The sequence below is a fragment of the Triturus cristatus genome, chromosome 3_2, assembly GCF_964204655.1.
Source record: "Triturus cristatus chromosome 3_2, aTriCri1.1, whole genome shotgun sequence".
NCBI classification, from domain to species: Eukaryota; Metazoa; Chordata; class Amphibia; order Caudata; family Salamandridae; genus Triturus; species Triturus cristatus.
The window spans coordinates 839,931,631-839,948,244 of NC_140584.1; the positions used below are offsets into that span (position 1 = coordinate 839,931,631).

A 16,614-nucleotide genomic window follows, 5' to 3' on the forward strand; every position below is an offset into this window, starting at 1 on the left:
TATATATATGTATGTATATATATATATATATATATCTACACATACATATGTATAAATGCATATGCATATATATATGCATATATATATGTGCATATGTGTGCGTGTAGAGAGAGGTAGAGAAAGGGAGAGGTAGAGAGTAGTAGAGAGAGGAAGAAAGGTAGAGAGGTAGAGTGAGTAATAGAGAGTAGAGAGTGAGTAGTAGAGAGTGTAGCAGAGTGAGTAGTAGAGAGTAGTAGAGTGAGTATTAGAGAGTGAGTAGTAGAGAAAGAGTAGTAGAGAGTGAGTAGTAGAGAGTGAGTAGTAGAGAGTAGTAGAGAGTGAGTAGTAGAGTGGGTAGAGAGAGAGTAGTAGAGAGAGAGTAGTAGCGAGTGAGCAGTAGAGAGTAGTAGGGAGTGAGTAGTAGAGTGAGTAGTAGGGAGTAGTAGAGAGTGAGTAGTAGGGAGTAGTAGAGAGTGAGTAGTAGAGAGCAAGAAGAGAGTGAGTAGTGGAGAGTGAGTAGTGGAGAGTGAGTAGTGGAGAGTGAGTAGTGGAGAGAGTAGTAGCGAGTGAGAAGTAAAGAGAGTAGTAGCGAGGGTGTAGTAGAGTGAGTAGTAGTAGAGTGAGTAGTGGAGAGTGAGAAGTGGAGAGTGAGTAGTAGAGAGTGAGTAGTAGAGAGTGAGTAGTAGAGAGTGAGTTGTAGAGAGTGAGTAGTAGAGAGTGAGTAGCAGAGAGTGAGTAGTAGAGAGTAGTAGAGAGTGAGTAGTTTAATTTAAAAGGAACACATTGAGGGGGTTCATGTTGCCATAGAAATTATGATTAGTGCTGCAGAAAGAAAAATTAGGGCACATTTTGAGTGACTTCTCAAATCCTCTTCTATTTCATTAAAAAATTCTGACATGCAGACTGAAACATGCACTTTCAATACCAGCAGCAGACTTCCCTGGTGAGCAGTAGCTTTACTACAGTGATCTAATAAGCAACTAGAGTGCTAACATTCTGAATATATGGCAAATATGAGACACATCTGAATGCCTTCTTGATGGAATCAAAGTAAAAAACCTGAAAGTATTTCCTACTGAGGAGACTGTAGTAAATTAGGAAATTAGGAAACTTCATAACAAATAAGTCTCCCAAGATTGCCACCGGAGACAAAAGAGCCCAAATGTAGCACCAATATCACCCAGATGTAGCCCAAGTATAGCCCAATGACAGAATGTCTCAGAGTGTTCTAAAGAACAACTAGAGCGCTAACAGTCTACCTTATGACAAAAGTATGACACACCTGAAGCCATCTTGATTGGAATAAAGTGGTAACACTTGAAACATTTAATTTGCAAAGGAACAAAATGAGGGGGTTCATTTTGCCATAGAAATAATGATTAGTGCTGCAGAAAGAAAAATTAGGGCACATTTTGAGTGACTTCTCAAATCCTCTTCCATTTCATTAAAGAATTCTGACATGCAGACTGAAACATGCACTTTGAATACCAGCAGCAGACTTCCCTGGTGAGCAGTAGCTTTACTACAGTGATCTAATGAGCAACTAGAGTGCTACCATTCAGAATTTATGGCAAATGTGTGACACATCTGAATGCCTTCTTGATGGAACCAAAGTAAACAAGCATTGAAAATGCAATAGGTCTCGCCCTCGTTTAAGTTAAAGCAATTCTGTTTGTAATAAGGTGGCTTTTTAGCTTTGCTTGTATTAGTGTTTTTCAAACTTTCATGTACATAACATGCATATATATGCAGATTATATATATGTTTATATATGTATGTACATATATATATACACACACACATACATATATATAAATGCATATGCATTTATATGCGCATATATATTACCTACTGGCGGTCGCCAGTAGGTAGTTATAGTTAGGACCCCTTTTCCATAGGAAATCCGCAACATTCTATTTTGAATAACTTTGGCGCCGGTCGATGAATCCTCGCGAATTTCTCAAAATAGGTGGGGCGCTACGCTCCGCTCCTACCCTGAAAGTCTCGGGGGGATTCGTCAAGCGGGGGCTGAGATAAAAGGGGGGTCCCAAAACGCGTTTTTCCCATGCATTTTTCCATAGGACCTTTAGACAGAGCTACAGCCCGAACGGCTGAACAGAATTACTAGAAATTTGGCAGAGAGGTAGTCCCTATGTCAAGGAAGTGCCTTTTGTAGGTTTGGTGTAAATCTGTTCAGTAGATTCTGAGAAAATAGCCTTTAAATCAATATATATATCTGAGCCCGCTTACGGTACGCTTACCGTACGCGTACGGTGGCGTGCGCGAGCGCGATTCTGATTGGCTCTTAGATCTTAGTAAACATTCGAATCGGCCGAAACCAGGAAGCGGCGTCCGCCATTTTGTCTCTCGCACTGAGTGTTATTTATCAAACATGATGCCCAAAAACATGTTACGGGGCTGTTTTTACAACTCCGTCCCACATAGTCATGTTGAGGGAGTCCCCAAACATCCCCCAAGAGCAAAAACGGTTTTATTTTTTTTTCGGCAATTTCGCCCAGTACGCTTACCGTACGCTTACCGTAAGCGTACGGTAAAAAATAGAAATAAAAAAAACACTATCCACACTTACCCCACCCCCTGTGCTTTTGGTTGCCGTAGGCCACCAAATGTACAGGGCTTATTACCTCATTAAAAAAAACTATATTTTGGTAACATGAAATTATAAAATCGAAATAAAAAAAACACTATCCACATTGACCCCACCCCCTGTGCTTTTGGTGGCCGAAGGCCACCAAATGTACAGGGCTTATTAAAGTTGATAAAAACCGTGCACGGAACGCACTGCGTTAAGTGGGCGCGCACGCCTCGAATGGCGTAAAGTAACTTAGCATTTAAAAAAACGTACAAATTCACTGAAAAAACCATAGGTTTCACACACGTTATAGTTAGGAATTAGCATTTAAAAAACCTTGCAAATTCACTGAAAAAACCATAGGTTTCACACATGTTATAGTTAGCGGAAATTTTACTGATAAAAAACCAATGAAATTGCCCCGTTATAGTTAGTGCTGGCAACTATAACTCAAGCGACCGCAATCTTCTGCTGATGACATATGTGTCTTTATAAAAAAAAATATTTGTAATATATGTATAGCTAAAAATGTATGGAAGAAGACATGGGCAAATAAGTGTCTAAATACAGTATTAGCATCAGCAGAGGATTGCGGTCGCGTGAGTTATAGTTGCCAGCACTAACTATAACGGGGCAATTTCATTGGTTTTTTATCAGTAAAATTTCCGCTAACTATAACATGTGTGAAACCTATGGTTTTTTCAGTGAATATATATATATATATGTGCGTGTAGAGAGAGGTAGAGGTGTAGAGGTAGAGGTGTAGAGGTAAAGGGGTAGAGAGGTAGAGAGTAGTAGAGAGAGAGGTAGAGAGAGTTAGAGAGTGAGTAATAGAGAGTAGAGAGTGAGTAGTAGAGAGTGAGTAATAGAGAGTGAGTAGTAGAGAGTGAGTAGTAGAGTGAGTAGTAGAGAGTGAGTAGTAGAGAGTGAGTAGTAGAGAGTGAGTAGTATAGAGTAGTAGAGAGAGTAGTAGAGAGAGAGTAGTAGAGAGAGTATTAGAGTAAGTAGTTGAGAGTGAGTAGTAGAGAGAGAGTAGTAGAGAGTAGTAGAGCGTGAGTAGTAGAGAGAGAGCAGTAGAGTATTAGAGAGTGAGTAGTAGAGGGTAGTGGAGTCATAGCGAGTGAGTAGTAGAGTAGTAGAGTGAGTAGTAGAGTGAGTACTAGAGAGTAGTAGAGTGAGTAGTAGAGAGTGAGTAGTAGAGAGTGTGTAGTAGAGAGTGTGTAGTAGAGAGTGAGTAGTAGAGAGTGAGTAGTAGAGAGTGAGAAGTAGAGAGAGTAATAGAGTAGTAGAGTAGTAGAGAGTGAGTAGTATAGTGATTAGTAGAGAGTAGTTGAGAGTGAGTAGTAGAGAGTGAGTAGTGGAGAGTGAGCAGTAGAGAGTAGTAGAGCGAGAGTAGTAGAGAGTGAGTAGTAGAGAGTAGTAGAGAGAGTAGTAGAGAGTGAGTCGTAGAGAGTGAGTGGTAGAGAGTAGTACAGTAGTAGAGTGAGTAGTAGAGAATAGTAGAGGGTGAGTAGTAGAGAGTAGTAGAGTCTGAGTAGTAGAGTGTGAGCAGTAGAGAGTAGTAGAGTGAGTAGTAGAGAGTAGTAGAGAGTTGTAGAGAGTAAGTAGTAGAGAGTGAGTAGTAGAGAGTGAGTAGTAGAGAGAGAGCAGTAGAGTATTAGAGAGTGAGTAGTAGAGAGTAGTGGAGTCATAGCGAGTGAGTAGTAGAGTAGTAGAGTGAGTAGTAGAGAGTGAATAGTAGAGTGAGTACTAGAGAGTAGTAGAGAGCGAGTAGTAGAGAGTGTGTAGTAGAGAGTAGTAGAGAGTGAGTAGTAGAGAGTGAGAAGTAGAGAGAGTAATAGAGAGTAGTAGAGTAGTAGAGAGTGAGTAGTATAGTGATTAGTAGAGAGTAGTTGAGAGTGAGTAGTAGAGTGAGCAGTGGAGAGTGAGCAGTAGAGAGTAGTAGAGCGAGAGTAGTAGAGAGTGAGTAGTAGAGAGTAGTAGAGTGAGTAGTAGAGAGTGAGTAGTAGAGAGTGAGTGGTAGAGAGTAGTAGAGTGAGTAGTAGAGAATAGTAGAGGGTGAGTAGTAGAGAGTAGTAGAGTAGTAGAGTCTGAGTAGTAGAGTGTGAGTAGTAGAGAGAGTAGTAGAGAGTAGTAGAGTGAGTAGTAGAGAGTGAGTAGTAGAGAGTAGTAGAGAGTTGTAGAGAGTGAGTAGTAGAGTAGTAGAGTGAGTAGTAGAGAGTGAATAGTAGAGTGAGTACTAGAGAGTAGTAGAGAGCGAGTAGTAGAGAGTGTGTAGTAGAGAGTAGTAGAGAGTGAGTAGTAGAGAGTGAGAAGTAGAGAGAGTAATAGAGAGTAGTAGGGTAGTAGAGAGTGAGTAGTATAGTGATTAGTAGAGAGTAGTTGAGAGTGAGTAGTAGAGAGTGAGCAGTGGAGAGTGAGCAGTAGAGAGTAGTAGAGCGAGAGTAGTAGAGAGTGAGTAGTAGAGAGTAGTAGAGTGAGTAGTAGAGAGAGAGTAGTAGAGAGTGAGTAGTAGAGAGAGCAGTAGAGTATTAGAGAGTGAGTAGTAGAGAGTAGTGGAGTCATAGCGAGTGAGTAGTAGAGTAGTAGAGTGAGTAGTAGAGAGTGAATAGTAGAGTGAGTACTAGAGAGTAGTAGAGAGCGAGTAGTAGAGAGCAAGTAGTAGAGAGTGTGTAGTAGAGTGTGTAGTAGAGAATAGTAGAGAGTGAGTAGTAGAGAGAGTAATAGAGAATAGTAGACAGTGAGTAGTAGAGTGAGTAGTAGAGAGTGAATAGTAGAGTAGTAGAGAGTGAGTAGTAGAGAGTGAGTAGTAGAGAGTTAGTAGTAGAGAGTTAGTAGTAGAGTAGTAGAGAGTGAGTAGTAGAGACAGAAAAGTAGAGAGTGATTAGTAGAGAGTGAGTAGCAGAGAGTAGTAGAGAGTGAGTACTAGAGAGTAGTAGAGTAGTAGAGAGTGAGTATTAGAGAGTAGTAGAGAGTAGTCGGTCAGTGTCAGTCAGTTTCAGTCAGTCAGTGTCAATCAGTCAGTGTCAGTCAGTCAGTTTCAGTTAGTCAGTGTCAGTCAGGCAGTCAGTGTCAGCTAAAGCAGCTCTGCTGAACTGTTTCTCTCCCTCTAAATGCTGATCTGGTTTCTCTGGCTCTACAGCAGGTCTGCTGACCTGGTTCTCTGGCTCTAGAGCAGCTCTGCTGACCTGGTTCTCTGGCTTTTAAGCAGCTCTGCTGACCCGGTTCTATGGCTCTAAAGCAGTTCTGCTGGCATGGTTCTCTGGCTCTAGAGCAGCTTTGCTGACCTGGTTCTTAGGCTCTAGAGCAGCTCTGCTGACCTGGTTCTTAGGCTCTAGAGCAGCTCTGCTGACCTAGTTCTTAGGCTCTAGAGCAGCTCTGCTGACTTGGTTCTGTGGCTCTAAAGCAGCTCTGTTGGCCTGCTTCTCTCCCTCTAGAGCAGCTTTGCTGACCTGGTTCTCTGGCTCTACAGCAGGTCTGCTGACCTGGTTCTCTGGCTCTAGAGCAGCTCTGCTGACCTGGTTCTCTGGCTCTAAAGAGCTCTGCTGACCTGGTTCTATAGTTCTAAAGCAGCTTTGCTGACCTGGTTTCTCTGGCTCTAAAGCAGTTCTGCTGACCCGGTGCTATAGCTCTAAAGCAGTTCTGCTGACCTGGTTCTCTGGCTCTAGAGCAGCTCTGCTGACCTGGTCCCTTGGCTCAAAAGCAGTTCTGCTGACCTGGTTCTCGCGCTCTAAAGCAGCTCTACTGACATGGTTTCTATGGCTCTATAGCAGCTCTGCTGACCTGGTTCTCTGGCTCTAGAGCAGCTCTGCTGACCCGGTTCTTACCCTCTATCGCAGCTCTGCTGACCTGGTTCTCTGGCTCTAAAGCAGCTCTACTGACCTGGTTCTCTCCCTCTAAATCAGCTCTACTGACCTGGTTCTCTCCGTCTAAATCAGCTCTACTGACCTGGTTCTCTGCCTCTAGAGCAGCTCTACTGACCTGGTTCTATGGCTCTAAATCAGCTCTACTGACCTGGTTCTCTGCCTCTAGAGCAGCTCTGCTGACCTGGTTCTATGGCTCTAAAGCAGCTCTGCTGACCTGGTTCTCTGGCTTTAGAGCAGCTCTTCTGACCTGGTTCACTGGCTCTAAAGCAGCTCTGTTGACCTGGTTCTCTCCCTCTAAAGCAGCTCTGCTGACCTGGTTTCTCTGGCTCTAGAGCAGCTCTGCTGACCTGGTTCTCTCCCTCTAAAGCAGCTCTGCTGACCTGGTTGTCTGCCTCTAGAGCAGCTCTGCTGACCTGGTTCTCTGGCTCTAAAGCAGCTCTGCTGACCTGGTTCTATGGCTCTAAAGCAGCTCTGCTGACCTGGTTCGCTGGCTCTAAAGCAACTCTGCTGACCTGGTTCTCGGTCTCTAGAGCAGCTCTGCTGACCTGGTCCTCCCCCTCTAAAGAGCTCTGCTGACCTGGTTCTCACGCTCTAAAGCAGCTCTACTGACATGGTTTCTATGGCTCTACAGCAGCTCTGCTGACCTGGTTCTCTGGCTCTAGAGCAGCTCTGCTGACCCGGTTCTTACCCTCTATCGCAGCTCTGCTGACTACTGACCTGGTTCTCTGCCTCTAGAGCAGCTCTGCTGACCTGGTTCTATGGCTCTAGAGCAGCTCTGCTGACCTGGTTCTCTGGCTCTAAAGCAGCTCTGTTGACCTGGTTCTCTCCCTCTAAAGCAGCTCTGCTGACCTGGTTTCTCTAGCTCTAGAGCAGCTCTGCTGACCTGGTTCTCTCCCTCTAAATCAGCTCTACTGACCTGGTTCTCTCCGTCTAAATCAGCTCTACTGACCTGGTTCTCTGCCTCTAGAGCAGCTCTACTGACCTGGTTCTATGGCTCTAAATCAGCTCTACTGACCTGGTTCTCTGCCTCTAAAGCAGCTCTGCTGACCTGGTTTCTCTGGCTCTAGAGCAGCTCTGCTGACCTGGTTCTCTCCCTCTAAAGCAGCTCTGCTGACCTGGTTGTCTGCCTCTAGAGCAGCTCTGCTGACCTGGTTCTCTGGCTCTAAAGCAGCTCTGCTGACCTGGTTCTATGGCTCTAAAGCAGCTCTGCTGACCTGGTTCGCTGGCTCTAAAGCAACTCTGCTGACCTGGTTCTCGGTCTCTAGAGCAGCTCTGCTGACCTGGTCCTCCCCCTCTAAAGAGCTCTGCTGACCTGGTTCTCACGCTCTAAAGCAGCTCTACTGACATGGTTTCTATGGCTCTACAGCAGCTCTGCTGACCTGGTTCTCTGGCTCTAGAGCAGCTCTGCTGACCCGGTTCTTACCCTCTATCGCAGCTCTGCTGACTACTGACCTGGTTCTCTGCCTCTAGAGCAGCTCTGCTGACCTGGTTCTATGGCTCTAGAGCAGCTCTGCTGACCTGGTTCTCTGGCTCTAAAGCAGCTCTGTTGACCTGGTTCTCTCCCTCTAAAGCAGCTCTGCTGACCTGGTTTCTCTAGCTCTAGAGCAGCTCTGCTGACCTGGTTCTCTCCCTCTAAAGCAGCTCTGCTATCCTGGTTGTCTGCCTCTAGAGCAGCTCTGCTGACCTTGTTCTCTGGCTCTAAAGCAGCTCTGCTGACCTGGTTCTCTGGTTCTAGAACAGCTCTGCAGACCTGGTTCTCTGGCTCTAAAGCAGCTCTGCTGATCTGGTTCTCTGGCTCTAAAGCAGTTCTGCTAACCTGGTTCTCTGGCTCTAAAGCAGTTCTGCTGACCTGGTTCTCTGCTTCTAGAGCAGCTCTGCTGACCTGGTTATCTGGCTCTAGAGCAGCTCTGCTGACCTGGTTCTGTGGCTCTAAAGCAGTTCTGCTGACCTGGTTCTCTCCCTCTAAAGCAGATCTGCTGACCTGGTTTCTCTGGCTCTACAGCAGCTCTGCTGACCTGGTTTCTCGGCCTCTATAGCAGCTCTGCTGAGCTGGGTCTCTGGCTCTAGAGCAGCTCTGCTGACCTGGTTCTCTGGCTCTACAACAGTTCTGCTGACCTGGTTTCTCTGGCTCTACAGCAGCTCTACTGACCTGGTTCTCTGCACTCACGATGCACGCACCAGACTTCGCGAAAATATATTTAAAAATAATATAAGTTTATTATAAGTACAAACATATTATTTTTATGAATATTTTAGATAATCTCTTGCCCTAATATATATATATTAAAGACACATACATATCATTTTGGAACTTTTTTTTGCGGGAGTTGCGCACCCAAGCACGTATATGACGTCACGCGGGACCCGCAACCGCGTAAGCATCTCGTACCATAATGCGCATGTGTCGCGAATGCGCGGGAGAAGGAGTCGCGGACTGGTCGCATACCAATCGCATACATCACATAATATTGAATGTATATGATGCAACTGAAAAACACGCAGTCGTCGCACACCCTACGCGGATCCTTCACGACTTTTCTAAAATGGCGGCTAGAATGTGCGCACCTACCGTGATTTGTACGCTTTGTGTGCGCGGCTCAGAAAAATAAATGGTTTTTTTTAAAGAAAATAATATAAATATATTAAAATAAAAAATTAAAACAAGAAAATTAATCAATATTCCAGTTTGAATTTTTTTTAAAAAAAAATTCTGAAAAATATATGTTATTTAATGAATAAAATATTTATAAATAAACAGTTAAAAAACTGTCGAAAATCAGTACAAAAAAATGGGAAAAACTACTATCACACTTAAAAATTAGCATTTAAAAACCTTTGAAATTGACTGAAAAAAAACATAGGTTTCTGAGACGTTATAGTTAGAAATTAGCATTTAAAAGACCTTAGAAATTCACTGAAAAAACATAGGTTTCAGGGGTGTTATAGTTAGCTTGCCATTTCACTCGTACAAAACCATAGAAATTCCTCCGTTATAGTTAGTTCTGCTAACTGTAACTCGCGCGCCCGCAATGCCCTGCTGATGATGTCACATATTGCATCATTCATGACATGGCCAGTGACATCACTGATGACATCTCAAATGACATCACTAATGACATCCTCCACGTGACAATCTGATAAACTTCATCATATACTAACCTTTCATCACTCACTGTAAAATACAGAGTACCATATTTGAAACCATTCACACACCAATACCAGTTACTACATACCCACTCACTGATTCCTAAGTCTACACACACAACTACCCATTCAACAACAGAATCATTTATACATGCAGTCACTAATTAATAGAAAACTATCAAATGCACTTATACACATATATAGACATTGACACATCAGCAGTCATCTTAGTCGGTTATGCAGTCATCCTGCTCACTCATGAAAAAAATTAATCACACTTACATTTACAAACTTACACAATTATCCAACAACACCTCATTTATTCAAACACATAGTAACTCATAGTTAATATGTTAAAAAATCACCATTACAATTATACACTCATTCATATAGTTACTCTCACAATCACTGACACTTACATATACTTATTTATATACACCAACTCTCACATACAATGCCTTTTATTTTTTTACTTTGTTGAAGATGTTCAACTAAAACATATATTCGCTCACCAACAAACAAATAAATACACTCAGTCACCCAAACAACTGTTTCCACATGCACTCTTAAACCAATACACCTAGTCAATCAACCATTCACACATCTATGCATAGAGTTACACACACCCCATCCAACCACACACAAACTCAGTGTCTCATACAAATACTCACCCAACTAATCAATAACTAATATACACACTCATGTAGTTAGTGACCAACTGATGCAGCATGTTATACAACAACAGAGACAGTGCTGCACACATTCACATAGTTTAGTTACTAATCCATGTATTAAGTGAGACACTTTTAATTACTCACTTAAACAGACAGCTACTAAATCCTCCATCCAGACAGTTATATATCCACTCAATCTTCAATACAGATTGGTACATATATAATACATATTTAAATTTCAAACTAAACCACATTCACTGGATGATGTCATCAGTGGTCATCAGTGATGTCATTTGAGATGTCATCAGTGATGTCACTGACCATGTCATGGATGATGCAATATGTGATATCAGCAGTGCATTGCGGGCGCGTGAGTTATAGTTAGCAGAACTAACTATAACGGAGGAATTTCTATGGTTTTGTACGAGTGAAATGGGCAGCTAACTATAACACCCCTGAAACCTATGGTTTTTTCTATGAATATATATATATATATATATATATATATATATATATATATACATATATACATATATATACACACACACACACACATATATACATAAATAACATTCTTAAACTTTAAAAAAAACACCCAGTCACTGGATGATGTCACCAGTGATGTTACCAGTGATGTCATTTGAGATGTCATAAATGATGTAATATTTGACGTCATCAGCAGTGCATTGCGGGGTCGCGAGTTGTAGTTAGCTCAGCTAACTATAACAGCTGAATTTCTCTGGGTTTGTACGAGTGAAATGTCAGCCTAACTATAACATCCGTGAAACGTGTGTTTTTTCAAGTGAATATACACACATTCTTACCTTAAGTGTACTTACCTTGTGAGGCAAACGCATGCATGGTAAAGGTATATGCGTGGTAAAAATTTGCATGATAAATGATGCATGGTAAAGGCTCAGCGTTTTAATGCCTGCATTGTAAAGGCTGATTCCTGTGAGGAGGCAGCTACAGGCACTGTATTAATTAAATCCACTCAGGAAACTCTACATGGCTTCTTTTTTGTGCTGCTTTCGTAGAAGTGCTTGGAGGAGAAACTTTGCCCAGAACCATTCCCTGACAAGATGTCATCCCCCTAAGAAGGAGGGTATTTCTTATTACTCTCCAACAGACATAGCATCAACCTCCTCTCCCTGTCTTTCAGAATCTTAGAAGGAAAAAAGCCTTACATATATAACAGCGCAAAGCCTTGTGGGTAGGATGAAGGCATTAAATACACTGGTCATAAACCCACTCCAATAAGCACAGAACATGCATTCTTGCCCCACTCGAAACAGTCGGATGAGGCCTATGCACATCAGCATCTTAAAACTTATAAACACCGAAAGAAGAACCAAAAAAAACGTATAGGAGACACTTCAGAACTGTGTGCTTGAATCAAATGTGCAATAATTTTAAAATAGTTGCTTAATATTAGTTTGAATAAACCATATAAACCTCCCAGAGGTAACAACTAAATCACTTTACAAAACATAACCAGCATATACAAGTTCACGACAAAAGCTAAAAACTGCCTTTATTACAACTTTATCGTTCGCATCTAATAGTAATTTGGAAGCTCTATTCGGGTAAGACGTGACTTAAGAGTCTTTCAGGAAACAACTGTCAGTACACCAGGCATTCTAACTGGGTACATTTAAGTAAAATGTATAGCAATAACTACAATGAGGATGAAGAGTACAATCTACAATTTTGATTTTCAAGAGAGATGCTCAGATAGACACCCTTGAGTTCCAAAACCTCTGAGTACTACATACAGGCTAATTTGAAAGTAACACAGTTGTAACTGTGTGGTTGTTGCGATTATTGAAGAAACAAGAAAATCAACACAGACAATGTGAGGAAAAAAAAGTATACGTACTTTTTGTTGCAATTGCGCAACCATCTGCTGCTTGTGTAAAAGAAAACAATTGTTTATTTGAGCTGTACATTTCTTAATACATACAACAAGTTCACACAATATTGTCACACTGAGGCACTGCAAGCCACCCACGACAGCATAGTATATATTGGGGTGGTCCCAGTATTATATCATCAATAGTGTCAAACAGAGAAAAAATTCAAATAAAGTTCAAATACAAAAAACAAAGCACAGCAAATTTGCTGTTCCAGTGTTATTTAATCACACTGAAACAAGTCAATATTTCTTCAGACCAGCATTGAAGGCCATACATTTTTGTAACAATATCAACATTGCAGTGCCCACTGCATTGCAGTGATCTCTTTAGATCTTTCCCTGGAGAACTACGGAGTTCTTTACGATCTCCATTTTTCCCTTGATTTATTCGGGATGTTCCCAAGACAGGGGGGCCGTCCCCTTTTGCTGTTGGATCCTTGAATCACCTGGACCAAAGCATTACTAATTCCGAATGCTTTCTCACTCCTTCCCTCAATTGTCTGCGAGCCACCGAGCCCACTGATCCTCCACCAGTCAAAGCTATACCTCTCTGAAGAGCTCTAATTAGAGCGAAACACAGTGTCTTGTTCTTACCTGGGGTGAGATTACTTCCCTCCAGGCAGCAGTCAAACAGGACAGCGCAGCTCAGCTGTGAGTGACGCTGGGCACTCCCCCCCCCCACCCACCGGAGCCGCCATCTTGGGAAGGGAAGGGAGACGGTGCAGTCCATCGTCCCTCCCGCCCTCCCATAGTACTTAAGAGACGCCCAACTTACAAACCGGCATTGCTTGTTATATTGTGCTAATCACTCGCCTTGAGGCGGAAAGCCGGGGCTCTTAGCGCTCGCTTGCGCTGCTATCTTTCTGTGTTATTTTAATTGAGAAGAACTGCACAGATACTTTTGCCACTACGAACGCTGCCTTCAGCATCTAAAAATTGTAAGAACTGATCCATTTTAAAAAATTGTATATATCTTAAATAGCCCGTTTTTATCTTTGTTCTTACCTGGGGTGAGATTACTTCCCTCCAGGCAGCAGTCAAACAGGACAGCGCAGCTCAGCTGTGAGTGACGCTGGGCACTCCCCCCCCACCCACCGGAGCCGCCATCTTGGGAAGGGAAGGGAGACGGTGCAGTCCATCGTCCCTCCTACCCTCCTCACTCACCAATGGATAAAAACATCTGCTCCGCACGTCCGCGCAGCGGGCGGGCGCAGCGGGCGCGCCGGCGGCGCGCCGAAGGCGCGCCAAAGGCAAGCCCGTCTGCGCCCGTCCGCGCTGAGGACGCGCTGCAGGACGGGCTGGACCCTGGGCCCCCAGGCATTGACGCGCCTTCCTCCCGGGGGGACCTTTATGGCACCCTTTTGTCCCTTAGACCCCCTGCGCTCTGCTGCCATCATCAGCTCAGACCCGAGGTATTGTGTCGCGCCCACCTGTGTCCCTCGTGCAACGTTCCTTTTGCCGGTCCTACTCAGGCCCGCATTTATTCAATCTCTTCTTTGCCGGCCAGTCATACCTCCCAATCCAAACAGGGATTTTTGATCAATGCGCGCTCATTGATCAAACATGGGATTGAATTTCACGATTTTGTTAGTTCAAGGAACCCTGACTGGATCTTTGTTACAGAAACGTGGGCTACTGAGTCTTCTGGCCATGATCTGCTTCTGGCCATTCCTGAAGGATACACCTTTCTAAGGTTAGACAGAGAACGCTGTAGAGGGGGTGGAATAGCCATTCTTTTTAAATCTACTCTCACATGTACCATAAAACCCTTATCGATCTCTACGGATCCTTTTGAGGCGCTATACTTTTGTATTGTGCATACCCCGGTGAGCTCCTTTTCTGGCATACTACTTTATAGGCCCCCTGGGTCTAGAGCTAATTTTTGCTCAGAACTTTTTAGAATTTTGGAACCTTATTTTGGTAGACCCCATCTCACTATTCTGGGCGACATTAATTTTCACCTAGAGGATGTTACTTCGAAAGAGACCTGTTCTCTGCTTAATTCTCTGGAGGCATGTGACTTTGCACAACAAGTTCTCCACCCGACTCATAAGGCGGGGCATATCCTTGACGGGATCTTTTCCAACGACCCTAGATTAGGGGTTGGGACACCGGTCCCGATTACCTGGTCTGACCATTTAGCAGTCCCGCTGTTTCTAGACATTCCCTGCCCCGTTGCCATTGTGGGCTCTGGTAAAAAACAATTTAAAAGGAGCTTCAAAAATTTTACTAAGGAGGCTGTAGCCCCTTTTATTCTCAATGCCCATATTTCAACTCAGCGGAAGGTGGATGAGTCGGCCCAAGAACTTGCTGATGCCATCACCAGAGCCGCTGACGAACTAGCTCCTCCTTCCCTGAAAGCTGCAGCTAGACAGAAGCCAGCTGCCCCCTGGTTTTCCGTCGATCTGAGGCTTCTCAGACAATCTTGCAGACAGAAGGAACGTAGGTGGCGTAAATCCTGGGATCTCAAGGATAGAGAAGGCTATAAGAGCCTACTACGTGAGTACAAAAAGAGAGTCATTAAGGAAAAACAGGATTATTTTTCCAATTTAACCTGTTCTTTAACATCCTCCAAAGAGCTTTTCAAAATAGTGGACTCTTTGTGCTCTCTCCAGGCCCCCGATCCTGTAGTAGCTTCCCAGGAGCTATGCAATGATATATCAGACTTTTTCTACAAAAAGATAGATGATATCTACATAGCTCTAAAGTCGCAGGGGAACTCGCTTAATGCCGAGGATTTCTCCCAAATTAAACATCTGGAAGCTTGGACTAAAGAATCCTCTCACTCCCTTGATCATTTCCCTGCCCTTTCGCTAGAGGATCTTAATAGCCTGTTGGACAAAACTAAATCGTCATCTCCACTTGATCCAGTTCCTCTGAAAGTACTGAAGAACTGCAGAGAGATCATTCTTCCTTCGATGCTGGAAGTCATGAATGGAGCATTGGAACAGGGCATCTTCCCGTCACTTTGGAAGAAAGCCATCGTGAAGCCGCTGCTGAAAAAGACCACCTTGGACCCTGGAGTACTGAAGAACTTTAGACCCATCTCTCTGCTGCCGGCCCCTGCTAAGATGTTGGAGACCCATTTGAATTTCCATCTTTCAAACTTCCTCGATACCTCTGGTTTCTTGGACGGGTCCCAACATGGCTTTAGAAAGCTGCATAGCACGGAGTCTGCTTTGACGAAAGTCATGGACAACATCCGCAGAAAAGTGGATTTGGGTCTAACCACCGTACTGGTGCTGCTGGATCTTTCAGCAGCATTTGACACCCTGTCTCCCCTTACTTTAACAACTAGGTTAAGGGAGGCAGGGGTAGAAGGACCGGCACTCAGTCTCCTGAGCTCCTTTCTTCAACAACGAGAGCAGCGTGTCATGCTAGGTGAATACCTCTCCCCCGCTAAGTCTTTGCAATGTGGGGTGCCACAGGGGTCGGCATTGAGTCCGACCCTGTTTAACATCTACGTGGCCCCACTTGCAAGACTAGTAAGATCTCAGGGGATGGAGGTAGTGTCGTATGCCGACGACACGCAGATTATGGTATCCCTGACTCACTCTGTGGGTGAAACCGCTTCTAACTTTAGGGCCTGCATGCAACTTGTTGCAGAGTGGATGATTGCCAACTCCCTAAAGTTGAACGGGGACAAGACAGAGGTCCTGGTCTTTGGCAAGGACCAGGGCATATGGTCAGATGATTGGTGGCCTCCTTCTTTAGGTAGCTGCCCAACACCAACACAATCTGCCAGGAACCTAGGCGTCATCTTCGACACCCAGCTCTCCATGGAGCTTCAGGTCAACAGAACGGTGGCTACCTGTTGGGGAGTTATCAAGACCTTGAAAAGAATCGTACACTACTTGTCCCCTCAGGCACGGAAACAGGTGGTGATCGCCCTTGTTGGCTCAAGGCTTGATTACTGCAACTCAGTGTACGCCGGGGCCAACAAGGGCCTGCTTCAGCGTTTGCAGGTCATACAAAACGCGGCAGCGCGGTTTGCTCTCGCTTTGCCCTGGCTGGCCTCGATGATCTTAGCAAGGAAGAACCTCCACTGGCTCCCCATCTCCTCAAGGATCACTTTTAAACTCCTCTGCCTTACATATAAGGCTTTAACTGCAGGCCCGGCTGATGCCCTTGGATCACTTCTCTCTAGATACGTTCCGAGTAGATGTCTCCGATCCAGTGAGCTTAATCAACTGGTAATTCCCAGAGCCAAGAAGGCTAGATGGGGGAGCAAAGCTTTTTCCATACTGGCTCCTCTGATGTGGAATTCACTCCCCCTGGAAATCAAAACACTGCCCTCCCTTGACCTCTTTAGGAAGTCATTGAAAACCTGGCTCTTTATCAATGCTTACCAGTAGGCTCTGTTTCTTTTCGCTCACAGGCTTTATTTGGATTAGGCGCCTTGACGCCCATTGGGCATAGCTGCGCAATATAAATAATGTTTCA

General features: G+C 44.1%; 1 protein-coding gene across 4 annotated transcripts in view; it reads right to left on the bottom strand.

Moving 5' to 3' along the window:
- Window positions 1-16,614, bottom strand: part of SMG6 (SMG6 nonsense mediated mRNA decay factor) — a 1,079,424-nt gene that overhangs the window by 565,987 nt on the left and 496,823 nt on the right. For 2 of the 4 annotated variants that reach the window (XM_085649085.1, XM_085649086.1), the window contains exon 11: window positions 12,136-12,162. The exons of the other annotated variants lie outside the window; for them this stretch is intronic. In XM_085649085.1, coding sequence (XP_085505211.1) covers window positions 12,136-12,162 — 27 coding nt within the window. The remainder of the gene's footprint in view (window positions 1-12,135; window positions 12,163-16,614) is intronic. 4 annotated transcript variants of the gene reach the window in all.